The sequence below is a fragment of the Lynx canadensis genome, chromosome B1 (genome assembly GCF_007474595.2).
Source record: "Lynx canadensis isolate LIC74 chromosome B1, mLynCan4.pri.v2, whole genome shotgun sequence".
Taxonomy (NCBI): domain Eukaryota; kingdom Metazoa; phylum Chordata; class Mammalia; order Carnivora; family Felidae; genus Lynx; species Lynx canadensis.
In genome coordinates, this window is record NC_044306.2 from 150,599,651 (window position 1) to 150,627,481 (window position 27,831).

General features: G+C 36.4%; 1 protein-coding gene across 1 annotated transcript in view; it reads left to right on the forward strand.

Annotated features, from left to right (window-relative positions):
- LOC115513065 (transmembrane protease serine 11D-like) overlaps nucleotides 1-15,997 on the forward strand; it is a 77,566-nt gene extending 61,569 nt beyond the window's left edge. Inside the window, exons 8-12 of the mRNA XM_030314501.1 lie at nucleotides 2,339-2,377; nucleotides 5,194-5,371; nucleotides 11,079-11,342; nucleotides 12,450-12,588; nucleotides 15,836-15,997. Of these exons, the coding sequence (XP_030170361.1) occupies nucleotides 2,339-2,377; nucleotides 5,194-5,371; nucleotides 11,079-11,342; nucleotides 12,450-12,588; nucleotides 15,836-15,997 (782 nt within the window). The remainder of the gene's footprint in view (nucleotides 1-2,338; nucleotides 2,378-5,193; nucleotides 5,372-11,078; nucleotides 11,343-12,449; nucleotides 12,589-15,835) is intronic.
- The last annotated feature ends 11,834 nt before the right edge of the window (nucleotides 15,998-27,831 follow it).

A 27,831-nucleotide genomic window follows, 5' to 3' on the forward strand; every position in this document is an offset into this window, starting at 1 on the left:
TTTCTTGTTCATCCCAGTGTGCTTCTACGACCATCTACTACATAATAGATGCTCCATTAATATTTCTTGCATGACTAAAAAAAAAGACTTGATATGTACATAGAATTTAAGGACACTCCTCCAACTTTGTCATGCACTATTAATAAACCATGATTCCCTTAATATAAGCTCAGGATTAAAGGATTTTGGTAGCCCCAAAATCCCACACTGGACTGGTATTCAATTAGTATATGCCTGTTATAGCTGTACTAAATGTTATGATATTGAAATGCTTTCCTATCTATCGGTAAACCACCATTGTACCAAGCCCACAAAGATGTCTTCCCAGCCTTTTCAAATACTCCCATCCCTACCCCCAGACTCTCAGTTCATCCCCCTGCAATTGAAGAGTTAATGCTTAGGGACTTCCAAGACACTGCTCTAGCTCCACGGTTTATTACATCCTTCTGACTGGCTGGCTAATGCTCATCCATTACAATTTGTTTAATCCCCACAACAACCATAGACTCTACTTTTATTGTTCCCACTCAGAAACGATGGACAATTGCCCAGAGTCCTGCAATCTTCATGTAGGGGAGGCAGGATTTGAACTCAAGTCTCTCTCATTCAAAGAATAAAAAGGAGTGGTCAGTTCTTTTTATTCCTGGCATCCAAAAGGATATTTGGACTCCCCTGACACAAAGCAGATATGATACCCAAACCCTGTGAAAGTTCTGGCAGGAAATAAGTTTGCAAAAATTGATTTTAGAAAGCATGAAAACTTGTCTGAGAAGTTTAGATATCTTTTATAGGAAAAAAGAAACTGGTTTCTCATCAGAAGCTTTCAAGCAAGGAAGGATATGATTGGACATAGATTTTTAGGGAAAAAAAAAAAAACAGCCTCGTAAAGTAAAGGCAGACACATTGAAAAGTGCAAAGGTGGAGGCAGCGAACGCAGACTGAAGGTTGTTATAATAGTACAGGTGTTAGGGGCGCCTGGGTGGCTCAGTCGGTTAAGCGTCTGACTTCAGCTCAGGTCACGATCTCGCGGTCCGTGAGTTCGAGCCCCGCGTCGGGCTCTGGGCTGATGGCTCAGAGCCTGGAGCCTGTTTCCAATTCTGTGTCTCCCTCTCTCTCTGCCCCTCCCCCGTTCATGCTCTGTCTCTGTCTCAAAAATAAATAAACATTAAAAGAAAATAGTACAGATGTTAAATGACGAAAGCATGAACTAAAGTAGTAGCCAAAGGGATGGGGAGGATAGGCCTGATTCAAAGGATAGTTAGAGGCTAGAAGATATAAAATCTGAAAGCAAATAAAATGTGAAAATGACAGGAAGGGAGGGAACTGGAGACTGTTTCAGAATTCTAGCCACTGGTAGAAGTGGAATCATTTCCTAAAGGAGGAAATATAACGAAAGTAGCAAATCTGGGGTAAAATTTGGTGACCTTGAGTTTGAGAGGGCTGTAGCATGTGCAGACCTTAAACTAGAATAGACAGACCTTCACTATCTACTATCAACATAGTTTTCTGTCTGCGCCCTCCTCCCATTTTCCCACGTCACACTTTCACTCCTGACTGAAATTGTTCACTACTGACTTCATTGTTCCACAAACATCATACATCTCCATGCACTTGTGCCCACTACACCTTCCACCTGGAATACACTTTCACTGCTTGTCTACCTAGAAAATTCCTTTCATGTCTTCAGAATACAGCTCATATGTTTTTCTCACCATGATAACTTGGTGAATATCTCAAGTAGCATGACCACCCTCTCCTTTCTCCTCTCTACTTCATACTTAAATTTATTTGAATGATTTTTTTTATTAATTTCTAAACTGTAAGTCATGTGAGGGCAGACCTCCTGTATTTTTCTCACTGTTACACCTGCAGTACTAAGAATTGTATCAGTTGAGTAACACAGATGTATCAATATCTACCTACATATATATTCAGGTAAATGAAAACTTAACTTCTCTTATACAACTTATCACATCATATCTCAACAACTTGCTTATGTTTCTCTTTTCCCAACTAAACTGAGTGAATTGAAAGCAGGAATATTTTAAATATCTTTTAAGTATCTTTTAGTGTTTGATGAGAAAAAAGCACAAACTTAAGTATAGATAACAATAAATTGGGGGAAGACTGTAAACACACATTTCTAGGACTTATGACTCAGAGATTCTTTCAGCAGATCTGAGATGAAGCCTAGAAATCTGTATGTATCTTATCAGGCCCTAAGTGATTCTGATGGTGGCTGTCTGAAGACTACATTTAAGAAATTAAGACTACATGTAATAATATACAGTCCTTATTGTATTCATCTTACTCTCACTTTTTTTTTTTTTAACACCAGCAATTACTGACCAGGATACAGTGGATATGTTCACTCAAGGTAAGTTTCAAAATTACCTTATAAAAATGTTTTCCAAAATATAAATAGTAAACATTCAAGTATTTGCACTCTTTGTCAAGGTAGTTTCTATTGAGGTGTTATCTTTATTCTTACTTCACTCCTGTGGTCTGAGATAAGACATTGCTGATTCCAACAGCCAGTGGAGTGATGTGTAGGTTTCCCCTCCTTTTAGAGGAAGGTGCTGGCAGCAATGGCATTCTGTGTCAAGTCTGGCCTCAGGAAAAGTTTTTTTGCAGCTTTGGGAAGCTTTTCCTGCCCCAGTTCTATGGTGGCACTCCTTTAGACTTATAAATTATGTTTGGTGACACCATTTATATGGCTTCTCCTAATCACCAGAATAGCTTGCTTTGTTGCGGATTTGGGTTAATCGAAAAGTATAGTAAAAAAAAAAATTATAAAAAGTGATGTTAGTTTTAGGTCTCAAATCTTAAGGAAAAGTCACTACTTTCCAATGTCATTCTGTATACTCTCAGGCTAGGATAGCAGAAATATAATCCCTAGAAAACAGCTGTTTACTTCTCTGGCTGATGAAATATAGTTAGAAATTAGTTCAATGTACCTCAATAGCTGGCCTATCTCAGATACTTAAGTGATGTTACAAGGTAATGGTACCTTTTTCAACTTCATTTTATATTTAATTCATGATTATTTTTAATGAAAATGTGCTTAAGTAATTTACTAGGGAATTTGGTTGAAGGATGCAGCAGAGGAACTTATGTTCTATGTATATTCTTTTTTTTTAAGTGTATTTATTTACTTTGTGAGAGAGGGGGGCAGGGGAGAGAGACAATTCCAAGCAGGCTCCACACTGCCAGGGCCCAGCTGGACACAGGGCTCAATCTCAGAACCATGAGAGCATGACCTCAGCAGAAATCTAGAATCAGACCCTTAACTGACTGAGCCAACCAGGTGCCCCGTTCTTTGTATATTCTTAATGAAAGTCTGGAGGTCTGTAAGAAAAAAAAAATGCCTTTGGATGGATGTTCTATTGAAGTAGTGTCACTACTTTAGAGCAACAGAAGTTGTTGCTGATGATTTACTTCTTATTTCTTAGTAATAGACTAAACAAAAGGAAATAAATCATGGGAATGAGGATGAAGAGGGCTTGAATAATCATTTCAGCTTTGGCCATTGGAGTGTTCATGGGCTTTCTCCTTTAAGGCACTTAAATAAATCTCATCTAGATGCTTAGAAACCCTCAGTTACCCTCAAGAATATTCTGTGAAATATGCCCTTGAAAAATGGCACATTTGGTAATATAGAGTCAGTTACAGAGGTAGACTGGAACTTCCACAATGAGCTGGATTACCACTGTGGAGATTTCTTGATGAAAGCAGTTTTCCTCCAACTTCAATGTGGACATGAATCACTCATAAGAATGTAGCTTCTAATAAGTTCTGAGGATCTGACATGCAGCATGGTGACTACGGTTAATAATACGGTATTGTGTGCTTGGAAGTTGCTAAGTAGATCTCAAGCACTCTCACCACACACACAAGAAGAGTTAACTATGTAATGTGATGGAGGTGTTGGTTATCTTGATCTTGGTAATCAACAATGTATATGGATATCAACTCATCACACTGTACACTTTAAATATATACAATTATATTTGTCAATTACTCCACAATAAATTTGGGGAGAGGGGGAATGCAGCTTCTGATTTTTTTTCCTGGTGTGGGTCTTAGAGTCAAGTTTTTTCAGCTTTGAGGTATAAATGACAAAATTGTAAGATATTTAAAGTATACAACATTATGATTTGTTATACATATGCATTATGAAAAGATTCTCCCATCTAGTTAACATATTCATCACCTCACATATTTACTCCCACCCTTTTTTTTGGTGAGAACATTTAAGTTCTACACTCCTAGCAAATTTCAATTATACAATAATGTTATCAACTATAATCATTATGTTTCGCACTAGATCCTCAGCAGAACTTATTCATCTTATAGCTGAAAGTTTGTCCCTTTTTATCAAATTCTCCACATTTCCCCCACCCTCCAAGCCCCTGGAAACTACTTTCTATTCTTCCTTTCTAGGAATTTGACTTTTTTTTTTTTTTTTTTTAAAGATTCCACATATAAATGGTATCAGGCCGTTTTTGTCTGGATTTGTTTTTGTCTGGATTATTTTACTTAGCATGATACCCTCCAGGTTCATCCATGTTCTTGCAAACAACAGGATTTCCTTCCTTTTCAAGGCTGAATAATATCTCTGTATGCATGTATGTATATACAAATATATACGTATATATCCCTTTGTGTGTGTGTATACACACACACACACACACACACACACACACATTCTCTTGACCTATTCATTCATTGATAGACCCATAGGTTATTCTACACAGTGCCAACATGTCAACATTTTTAATAAACTTCCAGGGTATACCCATACTGCAGGTCCACAGATCATACTTTGGAGTAGCAAAGCTATATGGAAATTTCCTAGTGAACTTGTGGCCTGAGCTGGTATATCCAACACTAACCTATCTTAACCCCCTTTGATAAGGAATTTCAGAGAACCCTAAAGTTGCTCTAGAATTTGAAGTCTCTATGTCAATTAAGTTCAGAAATATTCTCTAAAATGCAGTCTATAGGCAATAGTAGTCACAAAGGTACTCTAAAAAACAACACATTAATCTTGCTTTTGGAAAGGCTAGCCTGTTCTAAGGACAAATACACAAAAGACAGAAAAGCTGTAAAAGATGGAGAGACTCTAACAGCATCTCCCAAATGTAAATGAATCATAATCTTCCCAGCACATTAATGCTTTTTTCTTATTAGGATGTGGGGCCCGTACAGACCTAATAACTCTGTCTGCGGAGAGGATACTAGGAGGCACTAAGGCTGAGGAAGGAGACTGGCCATGGCAAGTCAGTCTACAGACGAATAATGTTCACCACTGCGGAGGCATCCTGATCAGTAGCATGTGGATCTTGACAGCAGCTCACTGCTTCAGAAGGTAAGGCTATAGCTTATCTACCCACCTGGGAACAACTAGGAGAGACAGATACAGGACTCCACCCTGGACTGAACATGATTGGATTATGCTAGAAATAATTGCATGTGGAAAAAAATTAATGAGGCTTTTCTTCCTATTCATGATAGCAAAAACATTTTTTTTCCTCCTTCAGCTGGCTAATTTAATACTATTTTTCTCTTTCAGGTAATAGTGTGCCATCATGGTAAAGAACAATGATCTATATGTAAGAGTGTTTAATTGAAATCCTAGCTATGAAAACTTGAGAAATTTACTGAACCTTTATAAGCCTTTTTTTTTTCCTAAATTAGGAAGATACTATTATCTGTGTCTTAGCCTTATTGATAGGATTAGATACACTAATGCAAACATGTTAAGTGTTAGCAAAATTAATTGCTGTAGGAAATTTGCACATTACATCATATAAGCTGATCAGCAGGCTCATGGCTGATCTGAGACTGCCTTATGCCATTAACTAATTCTTTCAAAACAATTATTGAGTATCTACTATGAGCACAGTATTATCACAGAAGGTAATTAAACACTGCCTATACTTTAAGTGAGCCTATATTCTAATGTTGGAGATAGACATACACAAAAATAATGATCAATAACAGTGAGTAGCATAAATAAAATGAATTTAAACAACTTCTAGAAAATTCTTCACTGATGTGACTAAAGGATAGTGCTAACATGAGGGTAATAAACGGCCAGTGGATAGTAGGATGCATAAACTTACTCATGATAGAAATTTAGACCTAGATGACTCAAATCTGTAAGGTTCAGACACACCTTATTATTGGAGCATCCTAGACCCTAACAGTTGCTGGGAATTAATCTCAAAACATTCACTAAGTGAAGAATCTAAACTCAAACGTGCCTCTGACCATATTTACTCTTTTCTCAGACTCACTCAATATCCATAGTCTAAAATCCAACTTACTACACACCCATAGCCCTCCTATTGAAACAATCCAAATTTCTTTCTCAAAGCATGAACCTTGAGCTCCAGTCAGACTGCATTATTCTCTTCCCCTGGATTCTGCCTACTTTTTCAGGTTTAAGAGCATTGTGCGCTAGTCTTGTTAAACTTTACTCCCTCTTAATTTAATCGTTTTGTAACAGGCACTATATTATGCAGCAATACCCTCAAATCTGCAAAGGACTTCTTAGAAATAGTGAAGATTGGGGCGCCTGGGTGGCGCAGTCGGTTAAGCGTCCGACTTCAGCCAGGTCACGATCTCACGGTCCGTGAGTTCGAGCCCCGCGTCAGGCTCTGGGCTGATGGCTCAGAGCCTGGAGCCTGCTTCCGATTCTGTGTCTCCCTCTCTCTGCCCCTCCCCCGTTCATGCTCTGTCTCTCTCTGTCCCAAAAATAAATAAACGTTGAAAAAAAAATTAATAAAAAAGAAATAGTGAAGATTTTTCTGAATTCCAATACGAAGAAATGGAGGAAGGGATATTAACATTTTAGGGAGAAGAAGAAGATTGAGAAAATGCTCTTAAACCTGAAAAATAGTAAGAGAATAATGCAATCTGGCTGGAGCTAAAGGTTCAATCTTTATTTCCACTTGAAAGGCCAAAGAAGAACTATGGAACTAATTGATTTTAATCACTTCTGAGTGTGGGAACCAGAAATGCAAATGCTTGGATTTAGTATAACGAAGGATGTAATACATAAACAGTCTGTATTCTAAGCCCTATGCAGACCCAACTACCAAAAGCTAAGTAAAGGATATCACTATAATGAAAGTCACCATTATAAATATCATCAATGTTTACCAAAATAATTCATGATTTTAACTTTTTTTTTTATTTATTTGGAGAGACAAAGAGTGAGCAGGGAAGGGGCAGAGAGACGGGGAGATAAAGAATCCCAAGCAGGCTCTGCACTGTCAGCACAAATCCCACAGACGGTGAGATCACGACCTGAGCTGAGATCAAGAGCCAGACACTTAACTGACTGAGCCACCGAGGCACCCCATAATTCATGATTTTAAATGCTTGGAACATCTTTGAATTATGCCTCCCCAATCCTTCTATTCACTACTAAATTGATCCAGGAAAGCTAACAAACTATGTGAACCTTATATCGGCACACTTCCAGTAGGCCTGATTGTCACTGAGAACCCATCAACGAGGATTTCTGGGGACACAGCCAGCCTTACATCAAGATATATAGATGTGATAAGGCCCTCCAAGAGTCCAAAAGAAGATTTTTGAGTTATCACTTCCCCTATGAAGTCTTCCCTGATGCTTTCTTCCTCCCCCATGGTACTCTCACAGAAATCTGCTCACTTATCTTTAGCAGTAGTCCCTGTGATTTATGATACTTAATTGTCTCATGTGGAGCTGCTCATGAACAGAGACCATAGTTATTTATATATATTTTAAGATTTTAAATTCCAGAAAGTTAGCATACAGTGTAATACTAGTTTCAGGTGTACAATATAGTGATTCAACACTTTCATACAACACCTGGTGCTTTTTAATCCTCATCTATTTAACCCATCCCCCCACCCACTTCCTGTCTGGTAACTATCAGTTTGTTCTCTATAGTTAAGCCTCTGTTTCTTAGATTGTTTCTTTTTCTCTCCTTTTTCCCCTTTGCTTGTTTGTTTTGCTCCTTAAATTCCACATATAAGTGAAATCATATAGTGTTTGTCTTTCTCTGACTGACTTATTTCACTTAGCATAATACTCTCTAGCTCTATTCACATCATTGCAAAGGGCAAGATTTCATTCTTTTTATGGCTAATATTCCAGTGTGTGTGTGTGTGTGTGTGTGTGTGTGTGTGTGTGTACCACCTCTTCTTTATCCATTCATCAGTTGATGGACACTTGGGCTTTTTCCACAATTTGGATATTGTAGATAATGCTGCTGTAAACATTAGGGTGCATGTATCCCTTTGAATTAGTATTTTTGTACTCTTTGGGTAAATACCTGGTAGTGTGATTGCTAGATCATAGGGTAGTCCTATTTTTTTTTTTATTTTTTTAATGTTTATTTATTTTTGAGAGGAGAGAGACAAAGTATGAGAGGGGGAGGAGCAGAGAGAGAGGGAGACACAGAATCTGATGCAAGCTCCAGGCTCTGAGCTGTCAGTACAGAATTTGCAATAGGGCTTGAACTCATGAACCTTGAGATCATGACATGAACCGAAGTAGGATGCTTAACCAACTGAGCCATCCAGGTGCCCCAGGGTAATCACATTCTTTAACTTTTTGAGGAAACCAGAGTAGCTGCACTAGTTTGTATTCCCACCAACAATGCAAGAGGGTTCCCCTTTCTTCATATCCTCACCAACACCTGTTTCTTGTGTTGTTGATTTTAGCCATTCTGACAGGTGTGAGGTGGTATCTTATAGTAGTTTTGATTTGTATTTCCCTGATGATCAGTGATGTTGAGCATCTTTTCACATGTCTGCTGAATGTATGTCTTCTTCGGAAAAATGTTTGTTCATGTCTTCTCCTCATTTTTTAATTGGATTACTTGTTTTTTGGGTGTTGAGATTTATTAGTTCTTTATATGTTTTGGGTAATAAACCTTCTACACTTTATCAAATATATCATTTGCAGATATCTTCTCCCATTCTGAAGGTTGCCTTTTAGCTTTGTTGATTGTTTCCTTCACTGTACAGAAGTAATCCCAATAGTTTATTTTTGCTTTTGTTTCCCTTGCCTCAGGAAACATGTCTAGAAAGAAGTTGCTATGGCTGATACCAAAGAAGTTACCACCTGAGTTCTCTTCTAGGATTTTTATGGTTTCAGGTGTCACATTTAAGTCTTTCATCCATTTTGAAATTACTTTTGGCTATGGTGTAAGAAAGTGGTCTAGGTTCATTCTTCTGCATGTTGCTGTCCAGTTTTTCCAACAGCCACTGTTGAAGAGATAGTCTTTTTCCCATTGGACATTCTTTCCTGCTTTGTGGAAGATTAGTTGGCCATACATTTGTGGGCCCATTTCTGGGTTCTCTATTCTGTTCCATTTATCTAGGTGTCTGTTTTTGTGCCAGTACCATACTGTCTTGATGAATACAGCTTTGTAATATGGCTTGAAATCCAGAATTGTGATGCCTCCAGTTTTGTTTTTCATTTTCAACATTACTTTGGCTATTCTGGGTCTTTTCTGTTTCCATACAAATTTTAGAATTGCTTGTTCTAGCTCTGTGAAGCATGCTGGTATTATTTCAATAGGGATTGCATTGAATATGTAGGTCGCTTTGGGTAATATAGACATTTTAACAATATTTGTTCTTCTAATCCATGAGCATGGAATTTTTCTCCATTTCTTTGTGTCTTCTTCAATTTCTTTCATAAGCTTTCCATAGTTTTCAGTGTACAGATTCTTTACCTCTTTGGTTAGGTTTATTCCTAGGTATCTTATTGGTTTTGGTGCAATTGTAAATGGGATTGATTCCTAATTTCTCTTTTTTCCTGTTTCATTATTGGTGTATAGAAATGCAACATATTTATGTATGCTGATTTTGTATCCTGGGACTTTATTGAATTTGTTTATTAATTCCAGCAGTTTTTTTGTGGAGTCTTTAAGGTTTTCTATATATAGTATCATGTCAGCTGCAAATAATGAAAGTTATACTTCCTCCCTGCCAATCTGGATACTTTTTATGTCTTTTTGTTGTCTGATTCCTGTAGCATAGTTATTTATTTATGTTTTTATTCCCAGAGACTCATACTGTTTCTTATACAAAGTAAACATGTAGTAATGACTTGTTCAACTATAACTAATGAAAATAATAGTTATTTCCACTGAGTGCTTACCTTGTATGCCAAACATTGTTTCAATACTTACAACTGAGTGAGGGCATATAATCAGTCACATTTTGTGCAAAAATAAACTGAGAATTAAAGATATGAAGTTGCCCTAAATAACACAGTTAATAAACGGCATAGCCAAGATTTAAATCTAATTCTAATTTTTTTTTTATTTAACGTTTATTTATTTTTGAGACAGAGAGAGACAGAGCATGAACGGGGGAGGGTCAGAGAGAGGGAGACACAGAATCTGAAACAGGCTCCAGGCTCTGAGCTGTCAGCACAGAGGCTGACGTGGGGCTCGAACTCACGGACTGCGAGATCATGACCTGAGCCAAAGTCGGCCACTTAACCGACTGAGCCACCCAGGCACCCCTAATTCTAACTGATTCCAAAATCATGCTCTTATTCGTTTGCTGGAAGAAAGAAAAGGGAGGGAGGGAAAGAAGAGAACAATAGCTTTAAAATTTTCTCTGTAAAGAGACTGATCAAAAGAAGTTCAATATGAAAAATTCATGTATTTGGTGGTTGTAAACTACTTTTTTCTTTAGAATTTTTAACTAGCATTCACTCTTACATAAGCTACTGTACATTATAAGATTATTTCCTGGACATATAATTTTTATTTCTGTATCACCTATATCTAAAGTCCACAAAACTCTTAAATTGTTGTTGTGTGTATACATTTTATTTTTATTCAAGCTTAGGAGCAACACTGAGTTAATCAACTCTTCAATTCGCAGACCCTTTAGACAAATTATCATTCATTTACTAACTATGTAATCCAGAAAATATATATCAAAGAGATATTGATCATATAGTTGCTAGCCGGGAAAGGGACGGCAAACGCAAAATTCAAATATTTGAAATGCTCATAAATTCACTCTTCAAAACACATTCTCATATTTTTTTAGCTACCCTAATCCTCGTCAGTGGACTGTCACTTTCGGTGTTTCAACAACATTTCCTAAACAGAGAAGAGGAGTAAGGACTATTTTAATCCATAGCAATTATAACCCTGCAACTCATGAAAATGATATTGCAGCTATACAACTTGACAGAGGCATCGCCTTTACCAAAGATATCCATAGGGTGTGTCTCCCGGAGGCTACCCAGAATATTCTGCCTGGGTCTACTGCTTATGTAACAGGATGGGGATCTCAAGAATATGGTGGTAAGTGTCTCAGGAAAAATCAAACAACAACAACAACAAAATCTCCTGGGACTTGCTGTTATGTAATTTAATTAGGGAACACCTGAAGGATATGTTCTGTGGAAGGAACCATCCCATATTCTGATGAGTCCAACCTCTAGTTATTACTACATATCCTCAGCAAAGCAAAGCAGTGTCCCTAGAAATCATGGGGGATTCTCAAACATAGTAATAGGGAAACGTAAAATAAAAGTGGTGAAGAAACATGAGTTCTTCAATGAATCAGGGACTCTATAGGTCTCAAATGTCTCTCATATAAAGAAAATTTTAAATTTTGAAAAGAAGATTTTGATAGGTATTCTCTAAGGGTTTTAACACCCTCTAAGGTGTTAACAATCATTAAGGTATTCTGAGATGAAATGAATTCTACCTCTAGAGCAAGAACTCTACATACATAAGCATTGCTCTTTGTTTATTGAATGAATAATGAGGGCAATGTAAAAGAACAAATACGGCCATGGTGAAGAGAATATCAACCAGGGCGTGGAAGGACATAGCATTAACAATTTCCACATGCTTCAGCTCATGCTGTAGATTGTATCTCCAAGAAATAATATGAAGACTTAATTGTCCTAGAAAATGCCTCATTGTGTTTTCACCACTGAAAGTAATTTGGTGTAATAGATAAAATGTGTGCCAATCACAAAAATGGCAGTGCCATTCTGAAGGAACATCAATACAAGTAAAATAAATTATTTCTTTAGCCTTGAAACCAGACTGGTTTCTCTTTCATTGGTAAATTAAAGTTTACTCAATATGTAATTTTCCAATTCAAAGTCAGTGAATAACTTAAATGCTACTAGTCAATATTAAAATAGCAGATATGTTTTGCTCTTAAGGTCCAAGGGGCACTGCATCACAAAGTAAGGTAAAAAAAATAAAATTGATCTGTGTAGAGGGTTTATTCTTCTCTACTATGGGCATCTTTGCTGAAAAGAAACTCCCAATATATCTTCCATAGCCTGCTTTGCTAAATAAGATACAGTGTTTTGGAGTCCAGTTATTCCTTCCCATGTTTGACATAGAATCATTAATTTACCCATTCCATTTCTGCTTTATACTTCACAGGTAGCACAGTTTCAGATCTACAGCAAGCACGGGTCAGAATAATAAGTAATGATGCATGTAATGCACCAACTAGTTATAATGGAGCTGTTTTGTCGGGAATGCTATGTGCTGGACTACCTCAAGGTGGAGTGGATGCATGCCGAGTAAGTTCAAAATAATGTTATCATGTCATCATCCAAGTTCATAAGCACTTACTGGCATGTGATACTGTGATAAGCATAGAGGTAACATAATTAGAATACACAGCCCTGATCCTCCAAAAAATTGTTATATAGATTTTACAGTTAAAATTCTCTTATGAAATTGATCCAACGTTAATTTTAAGAACTTTGTCTGTGATTTTTAATATAAATAACACCTGAATATCAGCACCCTGAAGATAAAAAATGTACACAAAAAGCTTAGTTATTTCAGTCACAACAGTTTCTATAATTGTAAAACAGCACAAATGAGGGAGAGGGGAACTATTTAGATTGGTCCTGTCTTTTTTAACCAAACATAAAAATGAAAATAACTATAAAATTCTTACTTTAAAATAATTACAATAGGATTTTAATGGTAACATTTTTAATTAAATTATCTAAGCAATTAATGTGGTTATATCCTTTAATAGATTTTGATCCTGTGTCTGAAATCCAACCTCATATAGTAACAGCAATAACTACTTAGTATCCAAAATTACATTTCTGGAATTAAGAAAAATTAATCTTTTCTTGGGGAATCTGCTGCTGTTTTGGGGGTGGGGGGAAATTGTATGCAGAAAAATCAAGTTTATTCTTTCCTCAAACAATGCTGACAGTTTTTTAATTTTTTTATTTCACTTTTTTATTTCAACTTAAATTCTAATTAACATATATGGTAAAATTGGTTTCAGGTGCAGAATTAAGTGACTTATCACTTACAGACAACACCCAGTGCTTATCACAAGTGCCCTCCTTAGTACCTATCACCCATCTAGCACATCCCCCACCTACCTCCCTCCATCAAACCTCAGTTTGTTCTCTATCTTTAAGAGTCTCTTATGGTTTGCAAACATTACTGACTTTTATATTTTAGTTCTCACATTCTTGAAAAAATGGGTAAGAAGTAGCTCTTCCACAGTTTTTTTCACATTTTGGGCATTTTCCCCTAAATGAAACATTTTTATTGACCACAAATTGTGTATAAATAGAGAGGAACTGTTTATCACTTTTCAAGAAACCATTAATTACCCATTAGCCCTTTGTTCCCTTTAAGTGGAGATGTCTTTGTGATAGGAAACACTTCTTGTTCCACTTCCTATTTTTTTATTGCTAGTTCTGTAACAACAAATTCTCAAACTTCATAGTTTTCAAGAAAATTCACCAAATAAGTAACACACATCTACACTGACAATTCAGCATTAATTAGAACCGACTTAGGGAAACACATGAAATATAAAAGGGCATTGCTCATGCCTTACTCAAAATGCCCCTTTCCTTCTGCATACACAATTTCCACTCTTCCCCTCAAGCCCAGATCAAGTCATCATGAAATTCCCCCTATGTGTTCCACTCTGGACCTCACTAATTTTCAGCTGAAATACTACAATACATAGAGTTTGTGCATCAGAAAGAACTAGCACTTTACAAAAGAGATTATGAGGGGCGCCTGGGTGGCTCAGTTGGTTAAGCATCCGACTTCAGCTCAGGTCACGATCTCACGGTCCGTGAGTTCGAGCCCCGTGTCGGGCTCTGGGCTTATGGCTCAGAGCCTGGAGCCTACTTCAGATTCTGTGTCTCCCTCTCTCTCTGCCCCTCCCCGTTCATGCTCTGTCTCTCTCTGTCTCAAAAATAAACGTTAAAAAAATTTTTTTTAATAAAAAAAAAACAAAAGAGATTATGAGATCATACTTGTTTCAGTTCATTTATTCATAGAAATTGTATGTTTTCTGTGCACCAGATACAGTGCTAGAACAACTATGTGTTCCCTGCACTCATCAAGGCTATAGTCTAGAAGAGGGAACACAAGTTAAAATGCCTGCACAACCAGGCAGTGAAGCTGTCCAGATACAGGATAAATTACATGTCCCTCTTAGTTTAACATCTGCTCGTCCACTCTTAGATATTATGCAGAGAAATTCCTTACTAGAAAGAATAGCAGCAGAAGCACAACGATGAAAAAGAACTGGGTAGCTGGAGCACGAACACACAACCTGAAGGAGGCAGGTGCCAATCAGCTGCATGCAGTGCTTGCCATGCGATTGGTGATTCACACACTGACCCTTCTCCCCATCTAAACCAGTAATTAGAAGAGCTAGCTACAAAGAGCAAATGAATAGCAAACCATTCTAAAAGCACACTTGATAATAGTTGGCTTTTATTAGTAGTACAGACTGTATGCCAGGCTATACTGGAAGTGTTACATGTATAAAACTCATTTAAACATATAGAAACATTACTCATAGATGAGGAAACTGAGATCAGAATACTGAAGGTCATATGGCTGAGAAGTGGAGAATTCTTCTTACCGTCTATCTAACTCCAGAACACACAGACTCAATCTATCATGCAGCATGTAAAATGGACTAAATTTGTCTCCCCAGGTAGATTATTGCATGTACAAATATTTGTTGGTTGGGTTATTATAATTGGCCAGTATTTCATAAGGAGTGTTTTACTCATTGCGTTATAAATTTCTTTGTGATTATTCACCAAAGAATACTTTTTGATGATATATTATTATGCATCAGACACCATGCAGGTACTATGAATAGGAAGACAAATGAAACTTCATCCATTCAACAAATATTTGCTTAGCATCTCCTGTGAGTTAGAAGCTTAGGATATAGCAGGGTCCAGAATAAGTATGCCTTCCCTGGCAGACCTTACAGAATAACCAGAAAAACAGACACTGAACAAGTATCCTAAATGCTGTGAGTTTTGCAGCAATGTGTGGTTGTCACAAGGGGAATTGGTGCAAGGGAATAAGTTCAAACAGGCATACAATGTGTTTGCATAAAATAATATAGAAGTGGTGAAAGAGATACACACAAGATGTGGAACACAGGAAGTAAAAAACTGACCCAACCCAAAGCTAGAAGGGGTGGCGGTGAGAAAGAACAGCCCTGGGAAGGCTTCCTGGAGGAGGTAAAGTCTGGGAAGGGAAGCAGTCCACCAGGTGACTGAGGACAGTCTGGGAAACATGCACCTTGTCTTCTCACACCTGAGGAAGGAACAGTGTGTGTTCTTAAAGGATTTTGGTTAATTTTCACATGAAATTGGTACACTATTTCAACTTGCTGTAACATTTCACAAGAAATGTCAGATTATTTTTATTGTCATACTGGGTGTGACTTCTACTGACAGAAATAAACTCCTTAATACTTCAGGGTGGTCTCACACTTAAATTCAATCATTGTGTTTCTTTCAGGGTGACTCTGGTGGCCCACTAGTTCAAGAGGACTCACGGCGGCTTTGGTTCCTTGTGGGGATAGTAAGCTGGGGGGATCAATGTGGTCTGCCAGATAAGCCAGGAGTATATACGCGAGTGACAGCCTACCGTGCTTGGATAACTGAAAAAACTGGGGTCTAGAGCAATAAAGGCATCTCTGTGGCAAAGTCTGTATGCAGGTGTATGCCTAAAATTCCAAAACCTTGCCTTTCAGCTGCAAAAGAACCCGAAGTTGCCCTATTTTAACCTCCGGTCACATAAATATCGTTTCGCAAACACAATTTGTTCTTTATTACTACAGATTTTGTTTTCTCAAGAAAGCTATATGAATGTTGCATAGTATTGTGGCTGTGTGCCAGGGGAAACATGTAAACTAGTTACAGAGGTAACAATTTTATTACAGTTGTGTTAAGAGCTCATAGTGAGAAAAACAGGTACCCTGAGAGAAGATATTAGAGGAATCTGGACAAGTCTGCAGCATTGGAGGAGTCTTCCCTGAAAAGTCTCACTGAAGCTGATAATGGTAGAATAATAGTCAAGGCAGCAAGAATAGCATGAGGAAACAAAAATCCTATTTATTTGAAATTTCTGGTTACTCAATAGGCAGTGTAAGTCCTAAAATTAAATATGTGAAGTCATTGTACAGCAATCTTAATTACCCTATAAGAACACACTCCCAAAGAAACTGAGGAATTTCAGGTATTTAAGATCAAAGCTCAAATAGTCACTGCTCAACTGAGACCCAAAGAATTATAATTTTTATGATGTATTTTATTAAAAATATCTTGGGGCGCCTGGGTGGCTCAGTTAGTTAAGTGCCTGACTCTTGGTTTCAGCTCAGGTTATGATCTCCACACTTCGTTGAGATCAAGCCCTGCATCAGGCTCTAAGTTGACAACGTGGAGACTGCTTGGGATTCTCTCTGTTTTTCTCCACCCCTCCCCACTCTCTTTCTCAAAATAAATAAATAAACTTTAAAAATATCTCTCATCTATGTGAAAGAGAGAATTTACTTCCTCTGTAAACTGATGAAATACACCTGTGCAACCTTAAGTAACTTCCAACTATACAGTGCTTTTGAACAACTAAGTAGGAATAATCTTAAGAACTAAAGATCATCCCAGTGGTGGTCATTTTTGAGAATATAAGGACCCTCAATAGCTAAATCCAAGTAATGAATTTAAAGTCACATGTGTAGTTATTTTGCAAAGAGAAGGGTTAAACAGTTTAATTTCAATAAAACTGTCTTGGGGTGCCTGGGTGGCTCAGTCGGTTGAGCGTCCGACTTTGGCTCAGGTCATGATCTCATGGTCTGTGGGTTCTAGCCCCGCGTCGGGCTCTGTGCTGAGGCTCAGAGCCTGTGCTCAGAGCCTGGAGACTGCTTCAGATTCTGTGTCTCCCTCTCTCTCTGAGCCTCCCCCGTTCATGCTCTGTCTCTCTCGGTCTCAAAAATAAACATTAAAAAAAAATTAAAAAAAATAAAACTGTCTTAGAAATGTCTCTCTCCTTTTTTCCTCCCTTTCTCTTCCTTACACACACATTACCAATGAACGTAAATAAAATCCATTAAAATTTAATGGCACAGTAATTTATGTAGTTTGAATCATGAATGTAACTGAATTTTTATGGGATCCTGACATTAATTAAAGCTTGGTTACGCATGACCATCTATGTGTCAGGGCTTCCTCCTTCTAAAAGCTAACTCACAACACCTGGGCATCAGAACTACAACATGCATTGTGATAAAAACTTCTTGTATTTCCTCATGTAAATTGTGAAGAGACCTACAGTGGAGTCATTTACTTTTAAGGAAAAGAAGTTGAAAATTTAACTAACTTGGTGAAATGTGCAAATTATTAACACATGTCATTTCAAATAAACTCTTTTAAAACTATTTCCCTGCCTAAGAATTTATGGAAGTTATGATTTATGAATGGCAATCCAAACCATTTATTTAATTGGTTCTCCAACAAGAGAATTGCCAAGCCAACTCTAAAGGCTTGGTACTTTCTGCTGCCTTATAATCAAGCTCTATAACTGAGGCAAGCGTCCAGCCTGACACTCCCTGGCTTCACCTGGTGAGGACAATGTTAAATTGGTAATTTAGTAATTTCTTTTAGGAAAAGAAGTTGAAAATTTAACTAACTTGGTGAAATGTGCAAATTATTGACACATGTCATTTCAAATAAACTCCTTTAAAATCATTTCCCTGCCTGAGTATTTATGAACATTAGGATTTATAAAAAAAAAAAAAAAATCTAAAACAATTGACGTAATTGCTTCTCCAAAAAGAGGACTGCCAAGTAGACTCTAAAGGCTTTGCACTTTCTGCTGCCTTATATGATCAATTTTCTGTTTCCTAAAGATTAATATGACTACTCTAAGAGAAACAACTACAATACAAAAGTAGAAGGGAGAGGAGTCAGAAGACTATTGCAGGAACCCGGGAAAATGATGGGACTGACTTGGATTGAGGAGCTAATAGTGAAGATGGTGAAAAAGACTTGAATTCAGGAAATATTTGCAGAAAAAAACAGCAGAAATTTCCGATAGACTAGATTTAGGGGCTGAGGGTAAGGGAGAAATCAAGGTTGACTCAAATTTTGAGCCTGAACAACTGAAAGGAAAATTTGGGAAGGGGATCCAGTTTGAGGATGGGGAATCAAGAGTTTCTTTCTGAATCTGTTACATTTGAAATGTACAAGCAATCAGGTCAGGAAAACAACTGTAAATTCATATCTGTCGCTCAGAGAAGGGATTGAACTGCAAATATGAATTTGATGGCATTTACACTTTCAGGCAAGTAGAAGCAAAAGCCATTTTGCATGACTAAAAGAGAGAATGGGAAATACATCTTTTAGAAAATAAGGAAATGTCTGATGACCTCTATAAATATCCTGATGTCTTAAGATGAAAAAAGTTATTTTAGTATCGCACAAAAAAAGACTTAAAGAAAAAATGTGTTCAATTTGATTTTATTAAAATTAAGAATTTTTTATTATTCAAAAGACACTATTAAAGAATAAAAAGGGGAAATGACAGAATGAGGGAAGATACTTACAATACATGTAACTAAACTGGTTAATACCTAAAATGCATAGGGAATTGTTACAAATCAATAAGGAAAATATAGGTAACTTGGTAAAAAAAAAATGGACAAAAGATTAGAACAGGTACATCAGAAAAAAGAAATCTGAATGGCCAATAAATACAATAAAAGGGGCTCAACCTCATTAGAAATAAAATAAAAAATAAAAGCATTATACCACAACTACACACCAACAGACAGAAATTGAAAGTCTGATAATATCAAGAACTGGCAAGGATGGAGTGGAGTAAATTGCTTTAATAAACTTGGGGAACTAGCAATTCCACTCCAAAGTGAATACACTAGAAATGGGCCCACATGAGAAGGAATATACAAAGCAGCATTACTCATAATAGCCAAAATAGTGACAACAAAACGACCATCAACAGTAGACTGGATAAGTAAATTCTGTTATATTCACACAAGGGATTGTCACAGACTCTGGGTCTAGAGTTCTTTCTTGTCTAGCAAGAAAGCAGGACCCAAGATTAAAATGTCAGAGATGGCTAATGTCCAGGAGAAGACAAGAGCCCCAATTAAGGGTCCTTGCTCCATTTTTATTAGGATCAGAAGGCTTACAAACATGGTGATGGACATGCACAAAGAGACAGTGAAACTGTGAACATTAACTCATGGATGTGAAGGAAAGGGGGTTTTGAAGATATGCCAGGTTAGGGGGTTTGGGTTTAATACAAAAGAAAATCCTGGTGCTGGGCAGTTGGGTGGTAAGCTTGTTCACAGCAGACGTGAGGCACCACCTCTGTTTACCTAAACTTCTGGGGACAAGAAAGACAGAACCTGTTCCATCAGGGTCAACAAGGCCCCTTTCTTTTGCTAATTAGCTCCTCTTTGGGCAACTCTGCCCTGCAGCAGTCTAGAGCCCTATTTACTTGTTTACCTAATTTGGTCCTTCCCTCATGTGAAAGCAGCTTTCTGCTACAGTACTAAATTGGGGGGCGTTTCCTCCCTGAATACCTAATCTTTACCTCATATACCTTTGTTCTATATTGGGGCCTTTGCCCAACCCTCTCTATACCTATTTACTTAATCTTGTTTACCCAAACGTGGGTGTAAGCATCCTATGGCTTTCTAATTCTTTATGCCTTGTTAACCCATCAGTACAGGCTCAGGGAATTCCTAAGCTTATTCCCCACAATGGATGATCATTGCCATACAGCCACAAATATGAATAAACTAGAGCCACATTTAACAAAGCTGAACCTTATAAACACAAAGTTAAACAAAAGAAACCAGCTGTTAAAAAATACATACTACTCCATTGATAGGTTTTTAAACTATATTGTTTAAGAATTTATTTTACTCATGAAAAACTATTCTCAAAAAAGCAAGACATCTATTACCAAAAAATATAAAACAATATTTACCTTTAGGGGACAGGGTAGAACTGTACCTAAGAAAAGAAAGGCAGAGAGCTGCCGGTTGGTTAGCATACCTATATGGATATCTGCTTTATGGTAAGTCATTAAGTTGTACATTTATGTTTTATGTGCTTTCCTGTATGTATATTATTTTTTTCATCTCTGATAAAGAACAGTTATCAGCATCCTCAGGCATAGTGAGGGAAAACAAAAATTCTCAGGTCATTCAGAAAAGAGCCCTTGAAGGAAATATATAAAACTGTTTAAAAAGTATATATCATTGTAGATAGCAGAAAAAGCATTTTCCTATTCATGATCCACATTAATATTTTGATATTGCTTTCATTTGAATTTTTATAGATCTAGCAGGATTGTCTATCAATGTTAACATTGTTAAGAAACATTTCTAGTGTGCATGGTACTATTTCTTATGCAATTAGGAATTTTCCTAATCTATAAATTTGGGGATAAAATTAAAAAATATATATGATCTCATTTTTTAATAAGACAAGCTCAAATGATTCAGAGATTGTTAAATAATTGCATTTGCAATAATAAAAAAGTAAAACTGTTTTAAGTTTAAAAAGCCTGTATTTTTTTCTATGTGTTTGTAAACAGAATATTTGTAATAGTCCTTAGAAAAGTACTTTTAGTGATTCATTGACCCCAAGTTTTTCTTGCTGGTAATTTTCTACCTTACCATTTTTAGTCTTCTCTAAAAAAAGGTTACAAAATCAGAAAGAGCATTTTATAGCCTTTATCATTTTCAGGGCTTTCATAGAAAAAGTCTTGAAATAAGCATCCTTTAATATTCTAACCATTTCCATTTTAATGGTTATTTCAATTTATTTTCCTGCTTTTGTTCTACTAGTCAAGGAAAATGGTCAGGGTTTCCCATCAATCTTTACTTGATTTGCAACAGGGAAAGAAACTATCAAATATAGTAGCTGAGTCTGACTTTAAGACACTAATATATGCTCAGAAGAGATAAATTCAGTAAGTCCCCTGGATATAGCTATATATTTAGATGTTTGTACTCATGGCAGGGAAAATCGCCTAAACCTGTTTCATCTAACTTTCTAAACTATCATAAACTTATAATTTTTAATAGTAGTTTTCACTGCAGGAATCCAAACTAAAGAGAAGCTTTATTGTGGTAGAGTCTTATGTATACATTTTTATTTTTTTTTTAATTTTTTTTTAACGTTTATTTATTTTTGAAACAGAGACAGAGCATGAACGGGGGAGGGTCAGAGAGAGGGAGACACAGAATCTGAAACAGGCTCCAGGCTCTGAGCTGTCAGCACAGAGCCCGACGCGGGGCTCGAACTCATGGACCGCGAGATCATGACCTGAGCTGAAGTCGGCCGCTGAACCGACTGAGCCACCCAGGTGCCCCTTATATATACATTTTTAGATGACAACAATATAAGATAAATTTGATAAACAGCAGTGATACTATTAGTCTAACTATTATGGTCCAACATTGGATATTAGACATTATCAGACATTTTTGCATATTGTTATTTTTAGAAAAAGATAAGGAAATAAATTCAACCCATAAGATGATCTGATGGTCACATTAAGTTGAAGAAGCAGGGGTTCAAACTGCAGATAAAATGTCAGAAGTCAATTGAAGTGACCAAGCCCACACCGTAGGAAAAGGCAGAGACTGCTCAACTGCTGGTTCTGTGACTCAGACCAATGCTCTCCATCTGTGTGCACCATCTCTCACCAGCCACTTACACTATTCTGCCACTCACAATGGTCTACTAAAGGACCATGGTAGGTCATAGGCAGTGTTTCCATTTCTTTATCTGTAAGGCTTCAACAATAATTTTCCCTACTTCATAGCGTTTTACTTCGGGTAAACTGAGCGTTTTAATAAATTGTATGAAACAGACCATATAAAACTTACTAAGAAAAAAAGATTTAAAAATAGAGTTAAAAATAACTCTGAGCCAAAAAGAAATTTTTAAGTGGGAATTTTTGCTCTAAAGTTATACAATCAAGTAATACATTGCACCACCAGCTATGTATTTTAAAAAACTATTTTTTATTAATCCTTGATTTTAATTTTAAGCAAGACATCTTTTTCTAAAGATCTAATCACACTCAAAAAAGAAATGTCCTTCTTTAGCAGGAAGTGCAAAATCCTTTTACTTTTGCAGTTTCTAATCCTATTAGGTGAAAGATTGCAGTTCCCTCCAGTATGGTTGGGTAATTAAATAAAAGCTATCTCTTTTTGAGCAGATTGCATTGAGCTCCTTTTCAGAATTCATGCCAGACAAAACCAGGAAAAATTAAAGTGTGAAAGCTTCAAAGTTCACACTCTACTGTTACCAACCATTTACATTTTCTCATTAAGTGAAATTAACGTTAAATCTCCCCTTTTACACACACAGATCAGGCAAAGTGCTTTCCTTAAGTTAGTGTAGAAGAAAATAAGTTCTCATGAAAATACCTTCTGGATCGCTTTCTTTTATTAAAGAAATAAAGCCACAAATATTATGAAATGAGCTTCTATTACATTACAATACTCATTTGGGTAGAATTCATGAAGTAAAGACAATTTCTCTGAATTCTAACATAAATATATTGGAAGTGTGGTCGTTAACATATTAGGCCTGCCCTATCACTAAAGCCTATAGATGATCCAAAAGGGCCTCGATTCTGTTAAAACTTGCTCCAGATAAAAGTTTTATAAAGATAGCTGTTTTTACTGGCAGTAGTTTTGTAAGGAAATTCCCACATAAGCAGATTTGCTGGGTTACCCCAGTTAAACACATGTATTCACAGTCTTGACCAATTTTGAGGTTATGCTTCAGCTAAGAAAATTTATTTTATTCTAGAATTCACACATATTTCTCACTAGCTGTTCTACTTCGTTAGAGGCATTTGTCTGTGATAAGTAGAAACGATAGGAGCAAAAATTCATTTTTTTCCAGGAACTTTTTGGAAAATAATGTATGACAATGGAACAAGCAAAGGGGACTGATACTCTACTCATTGGAAGGATGAACTGAAATAATAAGAGTAATGGTAACAGTGGTAGTTATAATAGCTGATTTTGCTTCCATAGCTGATGTAGCAGTTGGTAGCTACTCCCATCTACTAACCACCAGGTCTCATATATAATAAACCCAGGAGAGGTATTATTATTACAACTGTGTATAAGAAGCTAAGGTTCAGAGAAGTTCAGTAAAATGTCTGAGATCACAGAACTGTTATATTGCAGAGTTAGGATCTCAAGGCAGTTTTTCAGATTCTAAAGCCTATATATTTATTCTTTAGAAACTAATCGTTAGCATGATTTGAATTTCACGTTATTTTTATTTTCCAAACTCTGATTTTTAACCTAGGAATCAGAATATCTAAATACAATTTCCTCTACACTGTGATAGTCATCTTCTCACCAGTGCCCTCCACATTACGAGAGTCACCATGTTTTGATAATTTAGATTTTTCTGAAGTTTTTATGTATTCACATCCGTTATCATCAACAAACATACCCTAGCTGTAATTCACATTGGTACCTTCAAAATCATTACACTCAGAAGGTTTAGCGAATTTCTTTGTTCTTCCTCATGTGTCTCTAAACATATTCTCACTCTCAGTGTGATGATGTAACACATATGCCTCTTTCTGGAACCATGCAGCTTCCATTTATAAGCATCCATTAAAGCTGGCCCGTTTTCCTCTTTCTCAGGCTCAAATATGCCCACAGTGCCCTTGAAGCCATTCATAAGCCTCACCACTATGACACCGATCTTCACATGGAGGCCACAAATCTCTGGAGATTACCCTAAACTTCTAACCCTTGTGAATGATGGGATGTCTGTGCAGGGGCAGAAAGAGTAGCTTCTCAGTCTTCCCCCAATCCTGTGTCACACTTCTTCATAACAGAGGATTCTCTGATGGGGTCCAGAGTCTCAAGAGATAGCTCTTCAACATTTCATTCAGCTTTTATTAATCACCCGTTCCTTAAAATTTCCCCAACTCATTATATCAAAATGTTCTGTTCGGGACCTTGACTTCTCTAAGAAATGACAGTCCTGGGAACCTAAAGCTTCCCCTGAACTCCCTCTGGGCACTGCCTCCAATAAACTCCCCTCTCTAAAAGAAAGAAAACTAAAGCTTCCATACATATCAATACAATGAAAACAGATGGTGAGAGGGAATCCAGGATGAAGGTATGAGGGGTGTTCGTAAAAGCTTCAGGGCTTCAGGTTAAGTCAGCTAGAAGTAGTGTTCTATTATAGTTTTAAACTACTCTATCTTCCTCTGCACATGTAGTTGACTGAATCACACTTTATCTGTAATTTCTAAACTTCTTTTCTAGTTCTAATGATGTCCTAACTCCATACCATTTACACTTATCATGGGCCACCTGAAAAATCCTGCTCTTGCTTTTCTTATTTAGATTTATGCATTTTTCATGGAGTGATTTCACTAACATTTTGTTTATACTGAATGGTCTTAGGATTCAACACTGTTTCTTTTTGACCTTAGATATATCACTTTATCTCTACTTTTGAGAGTCAGAGCCATTTAATAAGGTACAAATTTTAATGAACTGTTAAAATCATATAAATAGGGGTGCCTGGGTGGCTCAGTCGGTTGAGCGTCTGACTTCAGCTCAGGTTGTGGTCTCGCAGTTTGTGAGTTCAAGTCCCACGTTGGCTCTGTGCTTACAAACAGCTCAGAGCCTGGAGTCTGCTTCAGATTCTGTGTCTCCCTCTCTCTCCCCCTCCCCTGCTCATGCTTTGTCTCTCTCTGTATCTCAAAAATAAATAAATGTTAAAAAAAATTATTTTTAAAATAAAAAAATAAAATCATATACAATAAAGATTATTTTTAAGAAATCAACACTAGCTCCAAAGATAGGTGTATACCACCCATTTGGACTAATTGAAAAAAAAAAAAACTTTAAAATTATTCTCTAATGTTATAATCTATATAATTATATTATTCTGGTAAAAAAAAAAAGATATCTATTTGGTTTATAGCACTTCTCAGAACGCGGACACTTTGCTCTTCTGAAATCTGAAGCTTTTACGATCCCTTCTCTAAAACTTTTCTGTATACACTTCTCAAATTTGTTTTATATAAATTGCCTGTAACTTCATTTTTTTTTTTTTTCTTTTCTCAACCTTGGCTCAGGAAACATTGGTTACAGCACAAACTGCCCCTAATTTTATGGTAACATTTATCCAATTCAGAGATTAAAATGAAGACTTCCTTTCTTCTCCACCAATTCTAGAGACCCAGAGGTAAATGTGACTTTCATTTTTTCATATAATCTGGGGGATAAATGCCAACATAGAGATATAGTATTGTAGGGTTCTGCTCACTGGTAACATTAAGAAAATTAGAGGGGCGTGTGGGTGGCTGAGTTAAGCATCTGACTCTTGGTTTCACCTTAGGTCATGACTTCAGTTTTGTGAGTTCGAGCCCCATGTCTGGCTCTGCGCTGACTGTGGAGCCTGATTAGGATTCTCTCTTTCCTTCTCTTTCTGTCCTTCCCCTGCTCATCCTATCTCTGTCTCACTTACAATAAACAAATAAACTTAAAAATTTTTTAAAAAGAAGAAAATTAGAAAATAGTAACTGTGTCATGAAAAAGAGCTCTCTAAATAGAGGGTTTCTTTCACTCTGCCTCCAAAAAAAAGAGATTTTTATTATGCTCCTCTAAAGAATGTTTTTAAATTTTAATAATAAAATTGAAAATTTCTAAATAATTTAAAAGTGGACCAAAGAAAGACTCTAAATGAGTCAAAGAAAAGGAAGGAATAAGAACTAGAGGGTCAACAATCTAAGAGAATATTCTTCAGGACAATGTTTACTTTAAGCAAACTTGAAATTAGTCATTAAAAGAAAATATTGACCAATGTTTGAGTATATATTTTCAATTACTTATGTACATATGGAAAAGTCCAATAGGATCCTACACTGTGACACACTGGATTTTAATTGTTCAGTAAGTTTTAACCACTTAAAAAAGATTTGTGTATGTGTATTTACATATTAGGTTTCTTATATTGAATTATATCATCATTGGGACTGAGCAGACAAAAAATACAGGGCAGTTGGCCTCATGTCACACGTCACAGCTTCCTCATGAAATGCACATAATCACGCAATACATGTATACAAACATTCCACAAAATCCTTGTTGGAATAAATTTTCTTAGTTTGTTTTTTTTTTTTTAACATTTATTTATTTTTTGAAAGGCAGAGAAAGACAGAGTGCGAGCAGAGGAGGGGCAGAGAGAGAGGGAGACACAGAATCTGAAGCGGGCTCCAGGCTCTGCGCTGTCAGCACAGAGCCCGACATGGGGCTCGAACCCAGGAATCCTGTGATCATGACCTGAGCCAAAGTCAGATACTTAACCAACTGAGGCACCCAGGTGCCCCTAAATTTTCGATAAATTAAAATGTATTTGACTTTTATCTCAGAATTCCCATGATGCATAACAGATAATAGACATTTAATAAATATTTGCCAAAGGAATGAATGAATGAAAGTTAAAATCCAGTGACATTAAAAGGAAAATTAAATTTCTTCTCATAGTAGATGGAGATTGTAGCCACAGGAAATTTAATTTTATATGCAGCTATTTTTTTATCATGGTTTCTAAAATCAAAATACATTTGGAAAAAAAACAAACAGAATGCACTTGTTTCAAACTTTAGTGAAATTCTTTCAAAAAATTTTCTTAGTATACAGGTTGAGTTAGAAAAGGCTATAGTGCTAATGGATCAGCTAGGTACATACAGAGACATGAACACAGATATAAACACTTTCAAATACATACAATTATATAACTTAAAGGAATTATATATATCTATAGAAACACAATCATATGCACAATAAAAAAAGTATTCTGAGGTAAGAAGAGAGAATTTGACTAATATTTGTTTTTATGAGTTAGACAATTTTTACAAAAATATTTAAAAATATGAATTACCAACAATTAGTATGCATTAATATATTATTAATTATTATTAATATGTAATAAAACCCATAAATACTATTTCTCAAATTGTGAGTTGCACATATTCCAGGATTACCTCTTAAACTAGTTTTCTTGGTATTGTAAATAAAAATTTTTGCATAGAACAATGTCTTCTAAAATGGCTTATTATGTTTATTTTATTTTATTTTATTTTATTTTATTTTTTTGCTTATTATGTTTAAAAGCTAATAATATTTCCTCTTTCCTAAGTGCCTTTTAAACATTGAAGTATTTTTGTTTTGTCTTTTGTGGTTTTCCCAACCTTCCTTTCATTAAATGTATTCCATTAGAAAACTGGATAGGAAAGTAACTTTATTTTTTTTCCTTCATTTCATTTAGGGGCTCCTGGGTGGCTCAATCGGTTAAGTGTCCGACTTCGGTTCAGGTCATGATCTCCTTCCTGGTTTGTGGGTTGGATCCCTGCATGGGACTCTGTGCTGACAGCTCAGAGCCTGGAGCCTGCTTCAGATTCTGTGCCTCCTTCTCTCT